At 42.2% G+C, this 24,278-nt stretch overlaps 1 protein-coding gene across 6 annotated transcripts in view; it reads left to right on the plus strand.

Moving 5' to 3' along the window:
* Positions 1-21,582, plus strand: part of raraa (retinoic acid receptor, alpha a) — a 167,529-nt gene extending 145,947 nt beyond the window's left edge. For all 6 annotated transcript variants that reach the window (XM_061705661.1, XM_061705660.1, XM_061705664.1 and 3 more), the window contains 7 exons: positions 2,281-2,429; positions 12,964-13,105; positions 18,741-18,901; positions 18,986-19,162; positions 20,090-20,294; positions 20,468-20,626; positions 21,374-21,582. In XM_061705661.1, coding sequence (XP_061561645.1) covers positions 2,281-2,429; positions 12,964-13,105; positions 18,741-18,901; positions 18,986-19,162; positions 20,090-20,294; positions 20,468-20,626; positions 21,374-21,570 — 1,190 coding nt within the window. In that variant the 3' untranslated portion in view covers positions 21,571-21,582. The remainder of the gene's footprint in view (positions 1-2,280; positions 2,430-12,963; positions 13,106-18,740; positions 18,902-18,985; positions 19,163-20,089; positions 20,295-20,467; positions 20,627-21,373) is intronic.
* Positions 21,583-24,278: the final 2,696 nt, after the last annotated feature.

Genomic DNA, 24,278 nt, shown 5'->3' on the forward strand with positions numbered 1-24,278 from the left:
GAAAGGTGCTGAACAGGCAAGATTTTCTCCTTCTTCTAGGAAAGCCTTAAACAGATCTGGGCATCAGGAGTGTTTATTTTGGTTTCGGTGAACATAATCTCTTTTCCGTGCACCATCTGCTGCATAGGCACGGAGGTTGGCAAGGTGAGCTGAGACTTGTGCTCAGGTACTTTGCACAATAGGCAGGAAGGTGAGCTCGTTGCATCGCCCAGAATGCTGCGCGCCTACTACAGGCCTGTCGCTGAACGCACCCACTCTGTTAAATATAGATGGCTGATTCGCGCAGGATCTATGGGCTGCCCCAGAGCTGCTTGTCCACCTCCCAAATCCTTCCTGCGTTGAGCTGATAATGCCGGGCGAGCCTGCTCAACAAGCCTGCACGTTCACATTAATGGACCTGCGTGAATATTGACTGGCGCAGACAATTGCATGTACCCCTCGCTTAAAATTCTACAACATGTGTAATTTAATGTTGCTTTTTCAATGATTTACAAATGCTTTGCTTGTGTAAACCTTTCTTCCCCCCATTATTTTTTCACATTCTGTTAGCTGTGGTCTTCTACGTTTATAGTTGAAGGGAAATTGTTATTATTATTTTTTAATCCGGCCCATCAAGCATTTACATTAAGAGTCCTGTCATATTTGTTTCGTTATTTGTGCATTTTTCCCCCGAATATTGGTTAATTAATATATTTTTTGTATCCAGTTCGCTCCTAAAAATAGGTCAATATAATATTACTAATCTAAATAGTAGTAAAATAAACAATTTAACATAAATTTAAATTGGTGGTTTTCAAACCAAGTACATCCTAAAAAAAATACTCTTTAACTCCCACCATCATGAACAATTTTGTAATGCAGTGAGTAACGTAATAGACCCAAGATTTGTATCCTTAAAAATTTTATTTAATATTGTAAGCCATTGTAACATTATGCACAGTTTCATTAGTTACACTGTGCTTAAATATAGGAAATAATTATATTGTTTCGTATGTTGGATTGACTTTATTGTACTATGTTATTTTTTTTATAATAATTGTATGATTCTTTTGACATTTAGATTTTAAAAAATGACAGTTAATTTTTATGTATTCATTCTTTTACATATTGATTGATGTACATGATTGTTATTTTCATTCCGAAAAGATTGTTTACCACAGTCAAATTGCTTCAGTTTAACTTTGGAAAAAGTATATGAATCCTGTTAACCCGCCATTTTGTGCCAGTGAAAAGTACTGCTGCTACTTTTAATAAGAAGTTGATTTAAAAAAAAAAAAAAAAAAAAAAAGGGGGGGGAAAGGAGCGCGACATCATTCCAAGTAATCATATTGGCATGTGGATGAAAATGGACGACAAGATGGCCTAGTTCCATGTGCACACCGAGCTCAAACGGGGATTATGGCATTATTTGCTCGGTTGCAGAGCTGTGCTGTGAATGTGCGCTTTCATATTTGACGTGTGTTTTGCAACACACACACTCATGCAGGGTATTGAGGTCAAAGTCCAATACATATTACATGAAGACAACAGCGAAACATGTATAGTATTTTTTTTTTTTTTTTTCTTGTGGCTTGGTACACATTTTATATTGAAAAATCTCACCACCAAGTAACGATGTCATAAAAGGGGAGAAACAGGTCAGTTTGGTACCTTCTGCTTTCTAATGGAAGAGCATTTAATTATTCTGCCTGTCACTATACATTGCTGGCATAGATAGATGAAATATGATGGATTATTTTGAAATTAATCATACTTTTGGGACCAGTAAAGTGAAATTGGATCATTTCCCTCGGCACACTGGTGGGGAATCACTGCTCTATTCGACCTCCTTTTGGTTGCCATTCTTAGATGGGGGAGAAAAAAAATGCAATTAGCCTTGCTTGCAGTTTTTCTCTTCATCGGTAACATCGAGGAATGAGTTGCTAAGCATCCCTGCTTAAAGGCATGATTATATAAGGATAAATAAAAGAGCAACTGCAGGCCATGTATCAGAGGCAAGCACTTTCTTTGAACCCTGCCAGCAACGTAGTTCCTCGCATCAAGACATCACTTTAGCTCCAAGGGGAAAAAAGCCCAGGAAAGGCTGGGCTCTCTATTTCTTTGATGATCTGCGTGTGTGTGTGTGCGCCACATCTGAAAGAGCACAATCAGTGTGTGCGAGTGCGTGCCCTCACTGTGTCTGTTCAAAGTGTGCGCATCAGCTGCTCCGTGAATGTCACGTTTATCGATTAAGCTCGCTCTGGCTAAGCCCCCACCTTGTGTTTCTTTCTTTCTCCGCAGCGATAGAGACGCAGAGTACCAGCTCAGAGGAGATAGTGCCAAGCCCGCCCTCGCCTCCCCCGCCGCCCCGCGTCTACAAGCCCTGCTTTGTGTGCCAGGACAAGTCCTCAGGGTACCACTATGGTGTCAGCGCCTGTGAAGGCTGCAAGGTGAGACTCCATGGCTTTTCTCGAAATTTGCTAAGCCAGCAACGTTATTTGTCTGTCTCATAACCATCATTTGAAGTCAAAAAAAAAAAAAAAGTGGTTTTGGTTTTAGATCATTTGCATTCGTGTGGGGCTGAGATGTAACCAAAAAAGGAAAAAAAAACGTTCATTTTGCAATGAACAGACTGGCGTTGCCTATTTGCAGTTGTGGTGCTTTTTCTGAAATGCCACTAGATGGTGCCAAAGCCCTGTCTACATAGGAAAGCAGTACTGTGTTATCATGAACTACTGTTGCATATGTGACTTTGAGTGTGTATGGCTTTAAAAGGGTCCAGTCCAGTGGTGCTGTACGATACGAGTGCCTTGAGATCCATGTTTTTTTAGATACAAGCTGTTCTTTGGCCCATTTTTTTTGTGTTGTGATAAGAGTGGGCTTCAGATCCCAAACTTCACAACATCCGGCCACCATCAGGTCACATTGGTTTCCTTGCAATTAGGGACAATAGCAGTTGGTGGCGGTCATGTACCCTTAAGCTGGTTTGCTAACCGCCAATTAGGGTCGCACAGTATACCAATACTAGAAAAGTACTGCGGTACCTCCCTGTCAAAAATGAAATGATTTTTGACTGATCTGTATGTTGCAGTGATACATCTCGGCTGAGAGACAAGCTATGTATTCCAAAGACTAGCTAGCTTTAGTCTGGGTTGTTAGTGGAAGTTAGGGAGAGTCTTCATGTGTACACAAGCACTTCCAGCGCATAATTACAGTCTACGCTGTAATTATGGGGTAACTTCCACTTTAATAGACCCTCTGATGTTTTTGGCAATATTATGACCAGCATGTTGTCTTCTTTTTTTCTTTTTTCTCAATGGACGCTGAAACAGTCGATAGCAGGAGCGTAAATATTTGCGCTATTTTGTCATTTTCATTATATTACGTGTGCAGTTGGATGTTGTCGAGCTCTACATCTCCACCCTGTCCTAGTGAAATATCAATTGATGCAAAAAACCTTTCAGAAATTCAATATATATTTGTTAAACAGTACACAGTCAGCTTGCTAACTGAAGCGTGTTGCTAAGTGAATTCCTGCCATAAGCTATAATTCCATTACAACAAGCTGGAAATTTTTTGACTTGAGTTCGTTGTCACATTTCTGTGGGGCCAATTATGTATTACTCGTGCACTCACTGTAGTTGTCTCGCCATGCTGCACTATTTGCATATACTGGCCACTCATGCCAGAGTAGCATCTGCTCCATTTGCACACTGATTGAGGAGTATCTGTAACATTTGCACAACCAACATTGTCCCAGATGATCGCACTACTCGTCACTTTAAACCGCATACACTCCTTGAAGTCTCAGCGCCCTTTGCACAATGGTCATTGCACCGGACTATTGCAATATTAGTCATTCGAACTGCTCTAAGTGCTAGAGGACTCTGCATCTTTTTCCACAATTGTTTTTTGTCAATGTCTTTATGTCCCCAAAGTGTTCTGTAAATTGACTGTCTGTTGTACTAGAGCGGCTCCAACTACCGGAGACAAATTCCTTGTGTGTTTTGGACATACTTGGCAAATAAAGATGATTCTGATTCTGATCATAAGCCAAAATGTATTTCTAACAGCATAATAGCTACTTACTACAATTAATTAATATGAAGTTTAATGCAACATCTCAACTGGTTTGCGGTAAAATGGAGAAGCCTACTGTGGGGCCTTTTGGTGTTTCTACCGGTGGCCTAACTGCCACAATGTTCTAAAACAAGACATTTTAGGGCAGATACTATTTTGCCAAACATATGGGAAAACATGATTTGGCATGGGACAAGGAAGAAACAAAATTAGCTTTTGGGCCTTGGCAGATGACTGTATTTTGATTCTGTTTCTCATTTAATGTGGTCATTACGTCAAATGAAGACTGTGCAGTACTGTGTGTTGTTCTGACTTATTGAAGTTCTTAAACAAAAAAAACACAAAAAAATAATCGACATGAGCAAACCAGATCTGTGGATTTAGATGTAATGTAACTACCAGATGCATTGGTTTTGGGAACAACCTCTAACCCAATCTATAAACCTACCAAATAAAAAGACACAAAAAAATAAAACTTGGCGCTTCAGTGGAGTGTAGACTTTCACAAAAATGACACAAAGATGGCACAGACTGCAGATTGTGGCAGACAGACAGGCACAAAGAAAAAAGGAAGTGGGGATGGTTTGAAGGGTTGCAAATCAGCTCGTTGGGATCCAGGGGCCACAGTTGAACCTGTTGACACCACGGGAATGATGGCCAGTGTGCCTGCCATATGGGAGGGGCGAGGGCAATGAAGAGCCCTTTCTCACAAAAGCCTCTGACAGTGAACCTTGCCTGCCTCTTTGCAGCTTTCCTCCATCATATTACTGATGTACGACTTTGTCAAATTAGGGCTAAACTTTTCATTTTTTTAAATGAAAACAGAAATGAAATATTTGGAGCATTGGGCGCTCACAGCAGTGTGACGCTCGCTGGCAAATGTGATAAACAAAATAAGAGAGCTGGGCCAGGCGATAGATTTGAGTAATTAGCCATTCCCCCGCCTGTGATCAAAGTGTTTCTCCGCGCCGAAATCGGTCTCAGAACCGACGCAGTAATTAGTTTTTTTGAGGCCGACGATGTACAATGGGGATGAGAAGAGACAATGTTTTTTTTTTTTTTTTTTGTTTATCTGCCCCAAAGATATTGTTGAAAGTGAGTTGAAAAGAATAACTGTACTTTACTTTACTTACTTTACTTTACTGTCGCCTGTCAACAGCTCACTGCAGCTAGAAACGTTCAACTACTGCAGCCCTTGCACTGCGTAAAATATATATTGAGGCTACTCATATCACTTCAGCTGCTTCTATTTAGTGTTTGTGTATCTGTAAAGGTCAAGCGTCTCCGGCTTTACCATAAACCCTTTCAGTGCTGATATTACATTTGTGCAAAGTGCTACAGCACGAATCATTAGTTAAACAAGTGTTTTCTCAATATTGAGCCAATTGGTGCCTCGAGATCCAAGTGACTCGACCAAAATTTTTGCTTTGACTTGCAAGCCAAAATTTGAAATGCGAGCACTAATATGGGCAGTGAACACAACTCGGCTCTCTTCGCAGCAAGCAGCAGTTTGACAGATAGTGAACTGACAATTTTTCCCAAAACAATTGCTTCAAGCTGTTTATTGCCACTCCCAGGTGAATTTTACTGTCAAGCTAAACATAAAACAAAGAATTTCACATTGCCTTCCGCTAGCTTAATGCTAACGCTAATGCAAAACGTCACAGACGGGCTAACGAATAGCATTGATAATTGCAGTTTCATAACCCTTTAAGTAACGGATATTTGCATTGACACATGTCGACGGACAATATAAAAACACTCACAGGCGTATTTTCTTTAGCATCTGCAAAAATCGACTAATATTACTGCAGCTTACTGAGTCACAGTAGTTGTGAAAGTCTTATTCGGCTGTCTTCATGACTGTTATAACTGCCCTCTGGTGGCCAAGTTGCACCCACCAGAAGGAGTTGTGTAATTGTGTTATAACTATATGTTCTATGAAGAATATATTATAGACTGCGACTTTCCTTATTGAAAAAGGTAATACATTTAGGTTTTTTGGGAGGAGGCTGCAATGGATTAATGGCATTTCTATTCGTTTCAATGGGAAACATGTTTGAGGTTGCGAGGGTTTTGAGTGAAGCGCATGGTCACGGAATGAATGATACTGAAATACAGTGTTCCCAGGCCTATTTGCAAATTCCCTCACTAGCATTTTTTGGGGGAATTTATCCTCCATTTGCTGTTTTTGTGCTCGTTCCGAAACACCAAAGCTTTGGTGGCATTTTGGTGCCAAGGAAAAAAAGTTACACATCTCGACCGAGAGACAAGCTTTGTATGTTGGAGAGTAGCTAATTTAGCCTAAGAGGCGGAAGACGTTACGAGAGGTGTCGCCACATTTTCACATTGCATTTTTCTAAATCAAACCATCTGTAAGTCATTCATTTTTAAGGGTTGTGTTGTAAAATGAGTTTGAAATTACATTAAAAATGTTTGGGGGGGGGGATTAATCAAGTGAAACTGGATAATTTCCCACTGCATACCTGATGATGTGTCACACTTGTTAGGGATCACCAAGTTAAACGACTCCCAAAAGAATTGCTGCCTTAGCTCTACTAGCGCCCCCTGTTTGTGAGCCGGCCGCCTGCACAGTGCACATCCGCAGTGCTAATTTGAAAAATTCAGGATGCCTCCTCTGTATCTCTGACTACAGAGGAGATGACTTGGCAGAGCATGCTCAATAATTCAACAGTATATGCGAATGTATATGGTTGTCTCATTTGAGACTGGGGTAAGTTGAGGGTTAGCCGCGTCGACTTTGCTGCAGCATGCCAAACTACAAAGGCATTTCCTGGGGGCTGCAGCGAACACGGGAGATAGATGCTGATGGAGGAGGGGGAGGCTGAGCTCTCTTACTTGGAGACAGCCGACTCGTTTGTTTAACTCCCACTGCCAGAACACATTCACCGAGATTGCACTTCTCTTCCCCTTTAGATATTAAGACTTGAACATTAAATATGCATGCTTACACCCTCATATTTATGGTTTTGTCTTGGGGGCATAGCGGCGTGCGGCAGGGAAACTCGCTTCCTTGCGTCTGTCGGCATAGCAGCAAATCAACTGTGTTTCCACAAGCAATTGGCATAATAAATTGATTTAAGTTAGTTTTGTAAGTCATATGGAATTTCAACTGTTTTATGTTTACAAAGTTGTGCAAACCAAAGCAACAAGAGTTTAAATAAAAGTTATATATAAGGTACATAAAGGTAAAATAAATGTTAAGGAAAGTAGTCATTTGCGTTAAAGTGCAACTAAAGAGACCCAGAAAAAAAGTCTTGCAAATTTGAAACATCACAGAAATGAGTCTTGTTAACAAGTCAGACAATGAATGAATGGATAAAAAAAAATTTGCGACGTGAAAGTAGGCTTAAAATGGTCAAGAATTGAGAGCTTCTTTCAGCTTGCAGACACGGTGGGCGTGTCGCCCCGTGGTCTCAAAATCCCGCCTCCCCCAGTAATAATGAATGAGGAAGTGGCCATTCCGCCGAATGGCCACTGTATGGAATAAGCGCGTTTGGTGTTGAGAGACGAAACATCTTCGAAGACAACAGTCCGCTTGGATCACTTCAATGCACTGAGAAGTTAAAGTGATGTATCTCGACTGAGGGACTAAAATCTTTGTCTGTCAAAGGAGCTAAGTTTAGCCCCGGTTGGAAGCGCAAGTTATGGAAAGTCTGAAAAGCTCTTCAGGCAGTTCCTTTGACCTCATGATTCTCATTTGCTCTGACATGCACTGTGAGCTGTAAGGTCTTATATAGACAGGGGTGTGGCTTTCCTAATCAAGTCCAATCAGTATAATCAAACACAGCTGGACTCCAATGAAGCTGTAGAACCATCTCAAGGATGATCAGAAGAAACGGACAGCACCCGACTTAAATATGAGTGTCACAGCAAAGGATCTGAATACTTATGGCTGTGTGACATTTCGGTTTTTCTTTTTTAATAAATCAGCAAAAATTTCAACAATGAATTTTTTTTTTTCTGTCAATTTGGGGTGCTGTGTGTACATTAATGAGGGAAAAGATGAACTTAAATGATTTTAACAAATGGCTGCAATATAACAAAGAGTGAAAAATTGAAGGGGGTCTGAAAACCTTCCGTGCCCACTGTATACGTTTCTGCTCTGGTAAACGAAATCAAATCATCCATAAGCCATTTCTTAAGGATAATCATGTAGTTTAGATGAGGTTAAAATGATATTAAAGGTTTTTGGGATCCGTGCTTGTAGTATTGTTATGGTTTAAACTATTACAGATATTTGCCACAACGTTTGGTCCTTATTTCCCACTGTTGTCTTTTGGTTTAAACAAGGCACTTAGTGTTAATTTGCAATGAAGATACTGTAATTTAGTTTCATTTTTTCTGTCATTCTCTTATTCTTAATTTCTTTGCATCATCAATCAAGTAAATGACTTCGATCTCGAGTGTTTCTATTCTACAGCCACTTCTTTTTGCCCGACTACTACTTGGCCTTCGAACCTGCCGTCCATTTTTAGCAGGCTTAAAGCGAGCGCTCAGTTTGACTACACTCGTGCATAAAAACGCACGTGAGAGAGAACACAGTAGGTGGCTGGGAAGCACTCTTAATCTGGCAACAATGTGAAAGTCACGTAAGAGAGGATTTCTCTGCTACCCTGCGACCTCGGCGACCCCTTCCACCGCCGCCACCCCGCTCTCCCGTTCCCCCTCTCACACACACGCTATGTGGCGCATAAGTGCACGAAGACCCATAAAACACACATCAGGTACAAAGCCGCCGGGGTCAAGAGCGTGAAAGACGCAGTCACGTTTGCACCGTCGGCAAACCCCGCCTCCCTGTCATCCCTTTCCTCGTGGCGCTCATCTCCTCTGAGGCTGCAGGGTGGCCGACGGGCCCGCTGAGGGATCTTGTCGCCAGGTGGATTAAGCGGAGCTACAAAAAGAGGCTTATGGGCCGCAGGAAGCAATGACTCCTAAAAGAAAAGGAAGGGGGGAGGGGCGGGAACAATTAACTGACTCACGAGCGGCGAGTAAAGCGGGGGGCCGTGCTGTCAGAGGGCACCTGAGCCTGGTGGTATTGGGAGGGACTAGGTCAATCCCTTGGTGACAACGAGGTCAGGATCGGGGCGCCGTTGGATCAAACGGGACATGATACACGCACACAAACCACACACATATGGCTCAGCCTCTCCTCTTGTGTGCTTGTTGAAGAGCAAGTTACCCCACCTAGTGGACACACCTGCTTTTTATCCGTTTTTCACCCTTTTGGCAACAACAACAAAGCAGATGTAAGTCCTTCCATGAAAGCAGTTAGTTAGGTGACCCATGGCGGATTGAGACAGCTCCTTGACCAGCTGGAAGGAAGCACACTATCATTAATCGGCTTCGTGCCGCTAGGTCGTTGAGTAGTGTGTGTACACGCGCCCTCTTGGTTTGTCATTATTAGAAACCATTGTCGGGTCGTGCGTTTCGCTACCGAGGCCTTCAGTGGAGGACTTTACCGGACTTAATCCCACCACTATCATGTTGCAGTTATGGAAACCATCAATACTGTACAAAATATAATACAATATAAATACAATATAACACCACACAACTATGCCATTTACAATCAATTTTTATCTAATAACACGACCTGTGAGTATTGTCTTTCATCCCAGTCATTCACAGGAGTGATTGATTGACGAGTCCTACGGCATTCCGGGGGGGACAAAATTGAGGTCATCGCAACGTGTCGTATTACCTAATGCACTCAGATATAGACATACTAATCCACAGTGTGTTTAAACACGTGTAAAATAACCATGTCTAGCAGGACAGACTATTGAGCAGGTTAACCTGTATATGCTCAACAGTTTTTCCCTTTTCTTTACTATTCATCATTTATTGTTCTGACAGGTCAGGTCCTTTCTAAACAACACAAAATACCTATTTTGTGCACTTTAATGCAAAAAAAAACCCTATTTGGCACATATTGTATAGCATACATTTTTTGTGTGTGTTGATCCATGACCTATTATAACAATATAAATTGTTTTCATTTTATTTTAAGGTGCCTTTCAAGCCACTCAAGGAAAGAAACTAATATAGTTAAATTTACTTGGGCCAGCATTACTGATTGTGAAGGCCCTTGGCAGATTAGATTGACATAGCATCATGTTGAGGCTGAAATCTGACTGGATGAATAACACCAATATATACGTACTGGAAGCAGTGCAGCCAAAAGAAACACATTAAATTGAAAATAAAAGACTGTTGGGAATAAATGATTACAATTTTATGGAACAAATCGGAGAAGGCCTTGCTTGCTTGCGCTGACCTCTCACCGCTGTTAGAAGCATGAATCGCTCTGCTGGGGTTCGAATGATGGCCATCGGTTAAAAGCAATTTGCGGGTTTAGGCCCAGCGGCCATCTGTTGGCAAGCGACGCTAATCCCGCGGTGTGATGGGGGGGCTCCCTGGAAGCTGCCCTGGCTGGCCCAACCCACCCGTCGCCCCTCCAAACGCTAGTGTCCCACTGCGTCTGATCAATAGCGACATTGACCTGTTTTGCATGTGTGCAGCGGCGTGCTTGCATCAGTTCTCAGGGCTTACTCACTTGTAGCTGATCTGCATTAACCTTTTTATCTTTTTGACACTGCAATAATGCAGCCACAGAGGTGAACATTGATTTTATTGTGGCTCGTAGGGCTGATGCATGGCCTAAAAGGCACGCGGTGTGTTAAAACGGTTTCTTTGAATTACAAAATGACAATGTCTCGGCTGTCATCTTTTTTTTCATTTAGGACCGGGCTGGATGATCTCATTGCAGTGTGCAGTTCCAATCGAATGGTTTGAAATGTTTAATGAATCAACTGCACTTGTTAATATCCTGTCCCGTTCAAAAGGGGAAATACAGGAAATGGAACAATCCCCCCCAATCACAATGTTGATGTGACCTTTCAGCCTTTGGATTATTTTACATGACATCATTACATGAGAAAAGGACTCTGGGTTTTCATCAGTGTGTGTTTGCTTGAGTTTTTTATTGGTGTGACATGATTATTAGACTTTACACCGATCTTATCAGCCTGATCGGTATCGGCCGATAATTAGCATTTTATGCTGATCGGCTGACCGGCTTTAATCTCATAATTCGACGATCATTGATCGGCTCCGCAAAAGACATTGCCATCGTGTACGGTATATTTGAATCCAAAATCTAGTTTATTTTTAGCCTTGTCGCGTGTCTTTTGACGTAGTACTGTAAATATCTGACCACCAATAAAGTTATTTACATTTTTTCTTTTTTAAACGGCGGCGGTGTGGGACAGAAAACAACACGTCTGAAACAGACAACACTTAATGCGTGGCTCAGACTACAAGACAAATTTGGTCTTTCACGATTGCACTATGTCAGACTACTGCAATAAAGTCTTGTATTCCGATACCACCGCATCCCGTTTTGTACGGTCACTGGACTTTATCTTGTCAATTCAAATGCGACCGGATACACTCGTTACCACGACAACAACAATTGATCGCGTCGTGTGTATTATGAGAACTAAATGGGGGAAAAACCTGTGTTGGTGATCACCGGTGATCGGGAGAGGACTTTAATTCCAGGACTGCTTGTGGTATGTTCACATAATTTTAATACGATACAGCTCGCAAGCAGGCAACCAAACCTTATGTAGCCTCCCAAGCTAGTGCTAGCGTTTTGTCGAATCATGCGCTCCAGTGTGTGTGAAGTAATGTCATTACAATAAAGTAATTTAATTACAGTAAGTTAGCACCCGTTACTTCTGTCATGTTGTAATGTTGGTTTGACCTGACTGATTAGAATACATGACCTGATTAGAGCAGTGATTTCCAACCTTTATGGAGCCAAGGCACATATTTTACAATTGAAAAATCTCACTGCACACCAACAAACAAAAATGCCGCAAAAAGTGGATACATTAATTACTGTATGTACTTCTAATAGAAGAGCATTTACTTGTTTTGTCTGTCACTATGCCCCACTGGCATAAATAGGTGAAGATATATTTATTGTAAATATAATTTTTTGAGCAATTAAGTCAATTAATAAGTCATTTAAATAGATACATTGCTCCATCTTGTGATCGGATCGGTGATCGGTTATCGCTTTTTTTTAAACTCGCTGATCGGTGATCGGCCCCAAAAATCCTGAAAGTTTAAAGCCTAATGATTTTAAAAAAATTAAATAGTCTACCCAGATGCGAATCAGTTCCAGTCTTCTCTCCAGCTTGCAATTGTACTTTAAAACATATGCGGCAGCAAGAAAATTAAACATTGGATCTTTAAACATCAAAACGTTGAACCAAACGATATAATTTTGTCTAATAAAATGAGAAAACCCAACGCAGGCACGGGGAGAACATGCAAACTCCACACAGGCAGGGCTGGGGATTGAACCCCGGTCCTCTGAACTGTGAGGGAGATGTGCTAACCAGTCGACCACCGCGCCGCCTCCAAAAAGTTCATATGGTGCATAATTAGTATTAGGAATCTTCGACATAGCAGTGGCGTGAAGGATGAACCGTGATATAGAAGGGGAATGTCTTTAATAGGATCATGGATTACATGTTTACCTCCCATTAGATGATAAGATCTTCAATTCTCGCAATTTCCACATTGATAAGCAAAACAAAAGCCTTTGCAGAGCAACCTCATGGTGACAGTTAATTGTCAATGTCTACGCCAGGGATTAAACCTTTTATAGACATTTTGGCAGTGCATCGCCTTTTAACAGCAGCTGCCATAACCACTCTGCTTGGCCTATTTTACTGGAATATTTATCAAACGTCATCAGGGACTTTATGTCAGATCGTGATGAAAAGGGAAAACAATAGTGAGATGTGAGGCAATTGTCATCAGATGTCCCTAATCCTTTCTTTCTCTCTTCTTTCCACCACACAGGGCTTCTTCCGGAGAAGCATCCAGAAGAACATGGTGTACACTTGTCACCGCGAGAAGAACTGCATCATCAACAAAGTCACCCGAAATCGCTGCCAGTACTGTCGGCTTCAGAAGTGCCTGGAAGTCGGAATGTCCAAGGAATGTGAGTACACCAACCGCCCTACCCACAATGCCTTTCTGTCACATCTGGCTTGCAGGGGGGAGAGAGTTCATCCCAGTAGTTTAATCCTAGATGTGTTTGCATGTTTTTTCCCCATAGTAGAATGCTGCATTGCGAAGTGATCGCCACTGAAACACATATAAATTGCGCTTAATTATGCAGCATAGGCCTGAAACAATTAACTGAATAACTTGATTGAATCAATTTCTTTTTTTTTTTTTTTTTTTTTTTTAAATGAGCCAACATCTCTGCTTCAAAGCTTCGCAGGGTTCATTTTTTCAACATGACTAATATTACTACAGACCTAAGCATCACTCTGTAGAAATAAGTTAATAAGGAGGAAACCATGCATAAAAGAAGATGATAAAGTGCAATGTGTTGACTGCAAAGCAGAACTGCTTACACAACAGCATGTCTAAGATCACCAGCACAAGAGAACTTAAACATATTTACTCATTTATTATGGCCTTCCACCGCTAGTTACAATATATTCAGAAGTGGTCAACAATGGTCACGGGTGCACTTTAAGCTGCTTTATTGAACAAACCTTAACAAAATAAACATATTAACATTCATACATAATGCCCACAACTGACGTCCAGACCGGCTAACAATCCGTCACAGTCGGAATTTCACGTGACCAAGGCGGAAAACGGGATAGCTGACTTCCTGTGTATGCTCCGCCAACGAGCATAACTAGGTTTGAAGCTGAATTTCCTCAAATTTATGACAACTGTCTTTGGACAAAAGTTAAAAACATGTATATCATTTATTTATACAAATAAGACACCCACGTCACTCACCAGGCCAGGCCCTCTCTTTTAAAGCCATACACACTCAAAAGTCACAGATAAAATGTAGATGGCGACCCCATGACAATAATGCCTGCACCTCACGTGCACATTTTGTTTGATAATGTCAAATACATTTTTATCAATCTGATTAGTCAATGGGATAGTCAGTAGAAGAATCGATTATGTGGATTTTTCCATTCAGACCTTTTTTAGAGAACAGCAAGTTGTTTCACAAAAATACTGAAATGTTGAACAATTGGACATTCAGAAGTTTACAGGTCAAATTAAGTTCACCTGTGAAGGTTATAGTGCATTTTAGGTTAATTTTGAATTCGGAATATCCCATAATGCTCCTGTTGGAGTGAACGCGTCTCGCCGATCATTTTCAGTGCAAACGTGATGCAGTCTGGCAGTAACAGTCAGTGTGACGCCAGCCTTGTCAGGCCGTGATGAATATGTTCTCACCTGCGGAGAGTGACAGGCGTGCGCACCCCCCGGGGGGTTGTGTGACAACACGCTCTCACACACACATACACACAGTCTCTCTCACACTAACACACAGCTAGACTTGCTAAAATAATTGGCAGAGGTGTGATCAACAGAGAGCGCAGCAGGCTTTGTATCTCAGCCTGATGACATTTTGTTCATGACCCCGATGCGTGTATACGCGGCCCATTTGTACTCATAAACGCGCTTCAATTATTATGTTTATGATGGTCAGAAAGTGTCTTTCCCCTCCCTGCTTCTCCGTCTTCCCTGTGCTATTTAGCGCATCTTCCTTCCACGGCGGGCGCAAGGGCGCTCCCCATGCCACAGCTCTGTGGCTTAACAGTAAAAGAAGTTATCCTCTGAGCTATTTACCTTTGAATGGGGCCATTAATCATGGTTAGAGGGATCTCAGCAGCCAGCTCCCAGGCACATAGTTTAAAGTAGAGTCAGAGAGCCATCTAGTGGTGGGAAGGTCTCATATCTTTAAACTTCTCAAATTGATTCTTGAATGGAAACAAGATTGCTTGCTGGATTTCAACCATGCTCCACTTATTTGGCCTTTTGTGTTCGCCTCTTTTTTTTTGTACTGTGGTCATATTGTGCAGATTGCTTGTCCCGTCTCCTCAGCGGTGACTTTGGCTAACGAATCTGAGCCGGTGAGGAAGAAGAGGCATGCCATCTGGGCCCAGTAGGGAGTCTCTCTCTCTCTCGCTCTCTCTCTCTCCCTCGTTCTCTTCTCTCTGCCTGTCACGCATACATCGACACATTAACACACTTCACGTGCGCGCGCACACAAATAAAAGGTGTCTATGAATAAAGATATAGCTTCAAAAGGCTTAAAGCGGCACACGCTCTCTGACAAAGGCGCTCGCACACAGAAGGTCAACCTCCTGTGCGAGCCAGGGGACGTCTGGGTGACCTTGTCTCCGCCGGCAGACAGCTCCAGACGACAGCGCCAGGCCTGCAGCCAGGTGGCCGTGCCAAAGAGGACAGCGTCAGCGACAGGATTGGAGGGGGGATGTGAATTGATCTTAGCCCGACTGTATCGCTCCATCAGCAGCACCTTGCAGTGAGCTTACAAATAGCAAAAATTTGCAAATAGTAGAAACCCCCCTGTTTTGAAGCGCCTGTAATAATAATTGAATCACTAAATAAACCACAAACTATGATCCTAAGACAAGTTAATATCTTCTCAATCTCATTTTAAGCAACGATAACCTTAAAAACAAATGGCTAACCCTTTTTTCATTTCGTAAAGAGGTGCGAGGACACTGGCTTTCGAACAAAAAAAGTACCAATTACTACTTTCAAATGAACCATTTATCATGTTTTTACGCTCACTGATACATACTGTAGATAGTGCCCTGATCGAGACTGAACCCTCCTGCAAAAAGCAAAAATTGCCCCCCTAAAAAGGTTCATGATTGCCTATAGATGCCATAAGATGATGGCAAAACACAATTTCTGTCTAAATGATGCTGCTCAACTCACATCAATGTAGTTCTTTGGCACCAAGATGCCACAAGATGGTGGCAAAGCACTATTTTTGTCCAAATGAAGCTCATCAACTCACTTCAACGTAGTTCGTTAGTGCTGAGATGTCACAAGATGGCAACAGAGCACTACTTTTGGATTTTTAAAGGGTTTTGTTGTTGTTGTTGTTAAAAAAACAGTCCCCCTTCACAAAAACGTTTTTGTAGCAACAGCACCAAGAGAGAGAAAAATGTATGGCGCACAAGTGTGAACAAAACCTCGCGAGGGCGTCAAAGAGGGAGCTTTGCAGGATAAAGAAAGAGAAAGTTTCATCAGTGTCGTCGCAGGCTGTGCACTGCGCGCCGCAGAAACATTGACATTTTTATCTTTTCATTGAATTTAATCTGTGTGATGGACGAGCTGCCAGTGCTTTAATTTTCCCTCAGTCAAATTATTCCCGTTTCCCCACCTCTCACTCTCACACACACACACACACACACACACACACACACACACATGCACACACACACACATGCACACACACACGGGCACTAACAGGAATTGTCTATTAACTGAAGGCTGTGGCAGGAATTCATGTCTAAAACAAATGACTGAATGATGGCTGTGTGTGTGTGTGTGTGTGTGTGTGTGTGTGTGTGTGTGTGTGTGTGTGTGTGTGTGTGTGTTACCGCATTCTGTCCACACCATCTCCCGTAAAACATTTCAACACAAACAAGCATCAAGCCACAAAAAAGTCATACATAAAGTTCCTCTAATAGCATTGTCTAAGATATATTACTTGCATGCACTCAGAAAAACAATACGAAACAAAAGGCCATATTTCTTTCATTTCCGCCCCCCTCCTCAAGTTATTGCATGTGGCAATTCAGTGTGACAGATCGCCAGTCATTCCTAATAGTTCTTTAATGACTTCATTAAATTGTGTTGTGCGGCTTATGATCGCGCTGCCAATTTGTCAGAGCGGGTAATGTCCGTGCCGCTAAGGGATGCCCCACTTTAATTTGGGAATTAATTGGACATCGAGGGTGTTGTGGCACAGATACGCAGTCAATGCCGCAAATGGGCTTTGACCCAAATATGGTCAGCGCTTTACTCCACTTTTATGTAACTGTCCTCATAAGCGGGCTTGGGAGAACGCGTGGGATGGTGTTTATAGGCGGAATTAGAATAAGCTACTTTCTACTGCGCAACTTTGAAGATGTTTAATGTGCCATTTGCATACTGTGTCATGCGTTTTCCTTGTCACATTCGACAGCGCTAACCCACCATACCGGTGCTAATCCTCATTTTCTTGCTGGGCCCGGCATAGTTATGGCATAGTTTTGTACAATCAGATTTGGCATCTGTGTGTTGGCATCTCATGCTAATCTGCACTTTTCGAGGGCATTGCAGTATGTTCTAACTGGTGATGGTAGGCTATATTAAATTATTTAGCATTGCTATGTTACCTCGTGTTGGCAATTGCAAACATGTTGTTGTGGTACACACTGAGCTTCATCTTCCTTGTTAACTTTGGACATTCAGTCTTTTCCAGACTCTTTCCTCCTGGCTCACCGCCATCTTGCCAACTATTTTCATGATCCATGCGAGGCATCGAGGCAGAGGTTTTGCTTTGACCTTTTTTTTCCAGAAGCCAATTATTCAAGTAATGATTAATTCTGAAAATAATATACCTATGATTGTGATGTGATAGTGGTGGTGATATTAAGAAATAACCAAGGTACCAAATGCACGGCCCACCCCTGAATAGCATAGCGCATCATCGGAGTTCTAGCCGCCTCCCGCCTTCATGTTCCTCCAGGCGGGGAGGCCTGTACGCGAGCTGATGAATGAGTCGCGGCGCAGAGGAGCGCTTCCCGCCATGGCCTCCGGCCAGGCCCTTCTGTTTCCGTCACTGATCTCCCATCAGCCAGAATGTTCTGGCCCTTAATGGTCAAGGTTAGGATTAAAACCGAGAAATCGGATCGAAGGTCACCAGGTGGGGGAAATGTAGTTTCCTCGGGGCAGAGGAGACGACCATGATGATAAAGATTAGCAAGGAAAAGGGTGATGATGATTTAAAGTGCAAAGAATGCTGTTTTTATTTGGGGGGGGGGAATATAACTCTGTTGTCATTGAAACGTGCTGCCACATTAAGGGGGAATGTGTTGTTCAACACAGAGAGAGTGCTGGAAGGCTTTAGCCGCTCTCGCCTCCGTAACCGCACCCTTTGAAAACCATTAGAGGCGGGATATTTGTCATATTATGTTATTAGATTAGCCAGCACGCCCTAATGAAAGCTGTGGTAATTTGTCAGCCTTATGGGTAGCGCCATCCCCCTCTGCTATTTATCAAGCAGCACCCCATCTCACCCAAACCACCCACGCACGCGCTAAACCTCACCTCCTTTTGGACGGCTCGGGGGGGGGGGGAATGGATGGAGGGGTGTAATGTAATGGGATTCCAATGCTAAATGCACTGTCTCGTGTTTTTGGTCATTTGGGCTGTGCACGTTGTATTCTGCCAGTTTGCCTGGAGGGAAACTCTGGGATTATTACGGGTTTTCTTGTCTTCATCATCGCTGCATCAGATAAGGACAGTCTGGTTGCTGTTTGTGTTGTATTCTGCTTGGCTGTTCACAACAGTGCTGCACTATATAAATATTACATACAATCATCATAGATATACTGTATAGTCATCATAGATATCCTGTATATTCTCATTCAGGTGTTCTAAAACTTTTTAGGTCCAGGGACTACTTACAGGCGGGATTTTTTTTGCAAAGACCCCCTCATAATTATAACGGCAATTCAATTGAACTACCTTCTAACCATTTTTTTTTCTTTTTTTCCTCTCTGTAGCTGTGAGAAATGACCGGAACAAGAAGAAGAAGGACGAAAAGAAGCAGGAGTGCACAGAGAGCTACGTGCTGAGCCCCGACACCGAGCAAATGATTGACAGAGTCCGCAAGGCCCACAAGGAAACGTTCCCCTCCCTGTGCCAGCTCGGCAAATACACTACGGTCAGTCGCGTTGACGCCAGCGGCGTCGTAAAGTCGCAACCCCGAGCGTGTAATTAAACCGCGTTTGCCCTCATGTGCGGACAGAACAACAGCTCGGAACGACGTGTGTCCTTGGACGTGGACCTCTGGGACAAGTTCAGCGAGCTGTCCACCAAATGCATCATCAAGACGGTGGAATTCGCCAAGCAGCTTCCCGGCTTCACGACGCTCACAATCGCCGACCAGATCACCTTGCTCAAAGCCGCCTGTCTGGACATCCTGGTGAGAACGACCGAGTGGTCCTAGACGCAGCCTACATGCGATGAAAGCCTGCAGCTGGCTGACGAGCGTACATTTTAAATATTCATAATCCTCAATGTCAGGCTGTCCTACTTTGAGGCAGAGATGTGAACCACATTCAGAGCTCGCTGTTATGTTTTTGCATAAGACTTGACTACTTTTATCAGCACATCTCTGGGGCTCTCAAACTTTTTGGGTCCAGGGTGACTGAGGAGATATTTTTCCGAGGACCGCCTCATAATCCTCACGCCAATTCACTCTGAGCAGTTTTCAAAGCACGTTGCCAGCTGTTTTAGAGCATTTGGACTGATCTTTCAAGAACCACAGAACATCATGTTCTGTGATAATGTAAGCATTAAACCTACCAAAAAGAGTAGCCTTCATTCCTTTACCAGGAACAGGTTTGTTTCTACCTTTTCCCATTCTTTAGTAATCAGCAGAAGAACATAAATTGGTTTCACCAAAAACACCTGTTACTGATCAATGAGCAGAGAAAACGAGCATTTTGGGAAAAGAAACCAAGCAGAACAGTGACTTAATTTTTTTTTTTTTTTAAACCTCAAACTATAAAACAACAAAAACAAGACTAAGAACAGGGTTTTGATGGTGTTTCCTCAGGCGTGGTGGTTTAAAAAAATAAAATATAAAATTCTGGCAAGCTCCCCTTTAATCGCCCAAAAGCTAAGGAATAATTGGTTTAGTATATTGTTTCATTGGCGTGTCACTCCCAATATGCAGAGATGTATTTTTTAAAATGATACGACATAACTAATAAATATATATATATTTTTAAATGTTGTGGACCCCAAGCTACAGCTTCCAGACCCCTGGTTGTCAAGGGGCCCCAGTTTGGGAACCACTGCTCTATTCAGCTTTGTTTCCTTCACTAACATCCTCCCTTGTCCACAGATACTGCGGATCTGTACACGCTACACCCCAGAGCAAGACACCATGACCTTCTCAGACGGACTCACGCTAAACCGCACCCAGATGCACAACGCCGGCTTCGGACCGCTCACCGACCTGGTCTTTGCCTTCGCCAACCAGCTGATCCCGCTGGAGATGGACGATGCCGAGACGGGGCTGCTCAGCGCCATCTGTCTGCTGTGCGGAGGTATGCAGCGTTCACAAAACAAAAACCAAAATCATTGAACACTTACTGTATACTCCCACAGCAGTGTCACCGTCATCTGAATGAAATGAAGCCCCATCTTGTGTTCTAGTCGTGCTTTCTGGTCATTTGCCGTGACGGACAAGTGATCCACTTGTTGTGTTTTCCCTCGACAGATCGTCAGGATCTGGAACAAGCAGAGAAGGTGGACATCCTGCAGGAGCCGCTTCTGGAGGCACTGAAGATCTACGTGAGGAAGAGGAGGCCCCACAAACCGCACATGTTCCCCAAGATGCTGATGAAGATCACCGATTTGAGGAGCATCAGCGCTAAGGGTACGCACCCCAAACTAGGGACACATCAGTCATATGATTCAGGCTTTTTGAGGACATTTCTAAACATACATAAATTCAATTAACATTTTTATGTTAACTTGACAAAGAGTAAATATTAGCTTGACGTTAGTGTTCCATTCCATTTAGGTTTTAGAAAGGCAGGTTCTTGCAACTTAAGTAATTTTTTATTTGAGGTTGTTTTTTGCCAGTTTACTTTTTGTATATATTTTTATCATATATATATGTATATATTATTGGTATATTATGTAACACAAGTGCAACAAAACTGATGGTCACACTAAATATTGTAGCCTTGTATTTAAGAAGAAAAAAAAAGCATAAATCATTTACTGATTAATTGAAAAATATAGTTACATCATTTTATGAATATTTTCCTGATTTTATTCGACTCAGCTGCCATAAATTGTTAGGTCGCTATTGCATTGCTAAACCAATAAATCTATTCTGATTATGCATATTAACAAATGTCCTAAGCATTATACTATCCATAGTTATACCTCTTAAATTGAACTCATTGTTCATTCTTGTCTGTAGAATATGTGACTATATTATTAGTGCCTTTACGTTTCATTATTTTTGTCTTTCCTTTGATGTGCAATACAACCATTTATGCATAGATACTTTTATTACAATTCATTGTCATGAATATACTTACCACTTTGCACTAAGACTATTCTGAATATCTAAGATATGAACGAATCCAACTGTTTTTCTTTTTCGATACAGGGGCTGAGCGTGTCATCACCCTGAAAATGGAGATCCCGGGCTCCATGCCTCCCCTCATCCAGGAGATGCTGGAGAACTCCGAGGGCCTAGAAAGCGGCGCCTCGGGGGGCCGTCCCTGCGGCACGCCGCCGGGTAGTTGCAGCCCCAGTTTGTCCCCGAGCTCCGCCCAAAGTAGTCCAGCCACACAATCGCCGTAGTAACGGCCCACCTTGGGTTTTTTTTTTCTTTTCCCGTTTTCGCTCACACCAGTTGATCAGAGGAGAAGAGGCGAAGGAGGAGGTCTTGACTGCTGACGGAGGGAGACCGTCCTCCTCCTGTTCTGCTTTTTCCTTACGTGAGGGGGGAGAAATCCACGCCGCCACCGAGAGACCTCACCGTAAACACTGCTGACCCCTCCTCCTCCTCCTCCTCCTCCTCCTCCTCCTCCACCTCCTCCTCCTCCTCCTGCTCTTCCTCCTCACTCCACTGCTGCTCCTCCACCATTCTCCAGAAAGCAGTTGGAAAGGTCAGGTGAATGCAGTGTGCAGTACAGGAAGTGAGAACGGCCGGCATGGGAAGTGACGAGACTTCTGGACAGATTTGACAAACACCAGACACTTTTTTGTTGTTGTTGTTGTTGTTGTTGTTGCTGTTGATTATGCAGACTACAAGCTCGGGACTTGTCAAAAGACCCTCCTCCTCCTCCACTTCCTCTTCCTCCTCAGAGACTCTGGGTCTTTTCTCTTTTCCCAGCTTCAAAAAAACAAACAAAAAAAAACAGATTTCGTACACAAAGATATATATAAATATATAGAAAAAGTTAAGGAACTATTGTGATTGAATGGAAGGCCGTAACGAGAACGTGTTTTCTGAGATTACAGATTGTTGTACTCCCTCACTGTTTTGCCCATCATGAGAGGAAAAAAAGTTAGTTTGATCACACGTGTACATTATTCTGATTTAACAAAAAAAAAAACAAAAAAAAAAAAGCAAAAGAGTGCCATTTCCTTCCAGTCCTCAGTTGACCACACACACACACACACACACACACACACACACACAAACGAACGCATATACATAAAAAAAACACACATACACCCACACACTAATGTGCACAGAAAATAAGTTGCAATGAAATGAGCATCTATTCCTACTCTTCCAGGTTCTTTATTTTATTGCCTCCAGGAATATGGAAAAAATGATTGTATGAACTTGGTTGTATGATATGGTCACAGGTCCTTTCAAGAAATCCAATTAATGAAGATTCATTATTAAGGTGTATTTTAAGTAGCCTTTTGAGTTTGTGTATATAAGCTGTATTAATTTCTTAAAAACTATGAAGTTTTAGGCTTCACATGATTTTTTTTTTTTTTTTTTTAAGAATACCTTTTATGTGTTTTATTCCTGGGTTTGTGATTCAAGAAAAAAATACATTTTGAGCACACTTTACTGAAGGAAGTTCTTTCATGTTATGTGTCCTACTAAATACTGGACAGACCCTTAACCCCCGTCACTGGCTGTCCACAATGTGGTTGTTGTTCACAAACACCCCTCTGTGTGTGTGTCCATAACATCAATGGCTAAAGTAGCTCTCGTTTTTTTGTTTGTTTGTTTTTTTGTTTTGTTTTTGGCCACGTAGCAGAATCAAATGTAGTTTTTTCTTTTGCTCTCTGAAAAACAAAAAACAAAAACATGGATGCCACTTGTAGCTTGCCAGGCTCAGGTTTGCAGCTTCAGAGAGTTCAAATGTGAAGAATGGTGTATTGTACACACTGTATTAAAAACACAAGTCTCACTAATCGCAGATCGGATCAGAAATGTTAGTGCAGGGGGAGGGAACCTTTTTTCCTATGCAGTGGTGCCTTGAGATATAAGTGACCAGACCTAACGGGGTTTTCAAGATACAAGCTGTCAGGCAGTCATTTCTTTTTTTTTTTTTCTTCAAGCGAAAACCTGATAGGAGCGCTGTATGGTGACAGGAAACTGGGTTAAACTAGTGCAATATTCTTAAAAAAATAAAATAAAAAAAAAAGAGGCTTCAAGCAGTTTAATGCCACTCTCAGGTGAAGTTTACATTCAAACTAAAAAAAAGTTGTACTGTAAACAACTAAACAACTTTTCCTTTGAAGTGCCCCCGCTAGCTTAATGCGACCACAATTGAAAATGCAATAGAAGTGCTAACAATTAGCATCAACAGTCAATGGTGTTATAACCTTTGGGCAATGGATATTTCAACACAAATGGTAACGCAACACATGTAGATGGGCAATACCACAATACTCACAGGCATATATTCTGCAAAAAATGACTAATTTTGCAGTTTATTGAGTCTCAGAGTGGGGGTGACTCATTTGTCTGTATGACTATTATACTGTCACCTGGTGGCCAAGCCGGGCTATAGAGTACTATTTTCCTTATTCAAAAATGCATGCCCCAAAATGTTGTTGGGGAGGTCTGAATGCAATAATGGCATTTCCATTCATTTCAATGGGGAATGATTATTTCGAGCGTGGTCACAGAATGAATTAAAAGGCACCACTGTATTGATGGCCATACTAAATTTACAGAAAAAATATGATCAAGTGTTCAATGTTTGGTGGTATTTTATGTCGTTTTTTTTTGTTTGTTTGTTTTTTTTAGAATTACATGGCGGGCCGGACCAAATGTCCCCACGGGCCATATGTTCCCCACCCCTGCTGTAGTTTATGGAATAAGAATACATTACAGTGGCGAGACCGGATTTGTACCCCCTCAAGAATGACTTTTTGAACAACCCTGCACCCTGTGATCACTTTACACCAAAACGCCTTCACTTCCATCGTCATTAGGCCATCATTACTGTACACACACGCACGCCAACGTCTCAGGAAGGAATCATTTTGTATGCTTGGCCTGTCCTTTGTATATGTTCTGTACTGCACTCACC

This window comes from Phycodurus eques, chromosome 19 (assembly GCF_024500275.1).
Source record: "Phycodurus eques isolate BA_2022a chromosome 19, UOR_Pequ_1.1, whole genome shotgun sequence".
Taxonomy (NCBI): domain Eukaryota; kingdom Metazoa; phylum Chordata; class Actinopteri; order Syngnathiformes; family Syngnathidae; genus Phycodurus; species Phycodurus eques.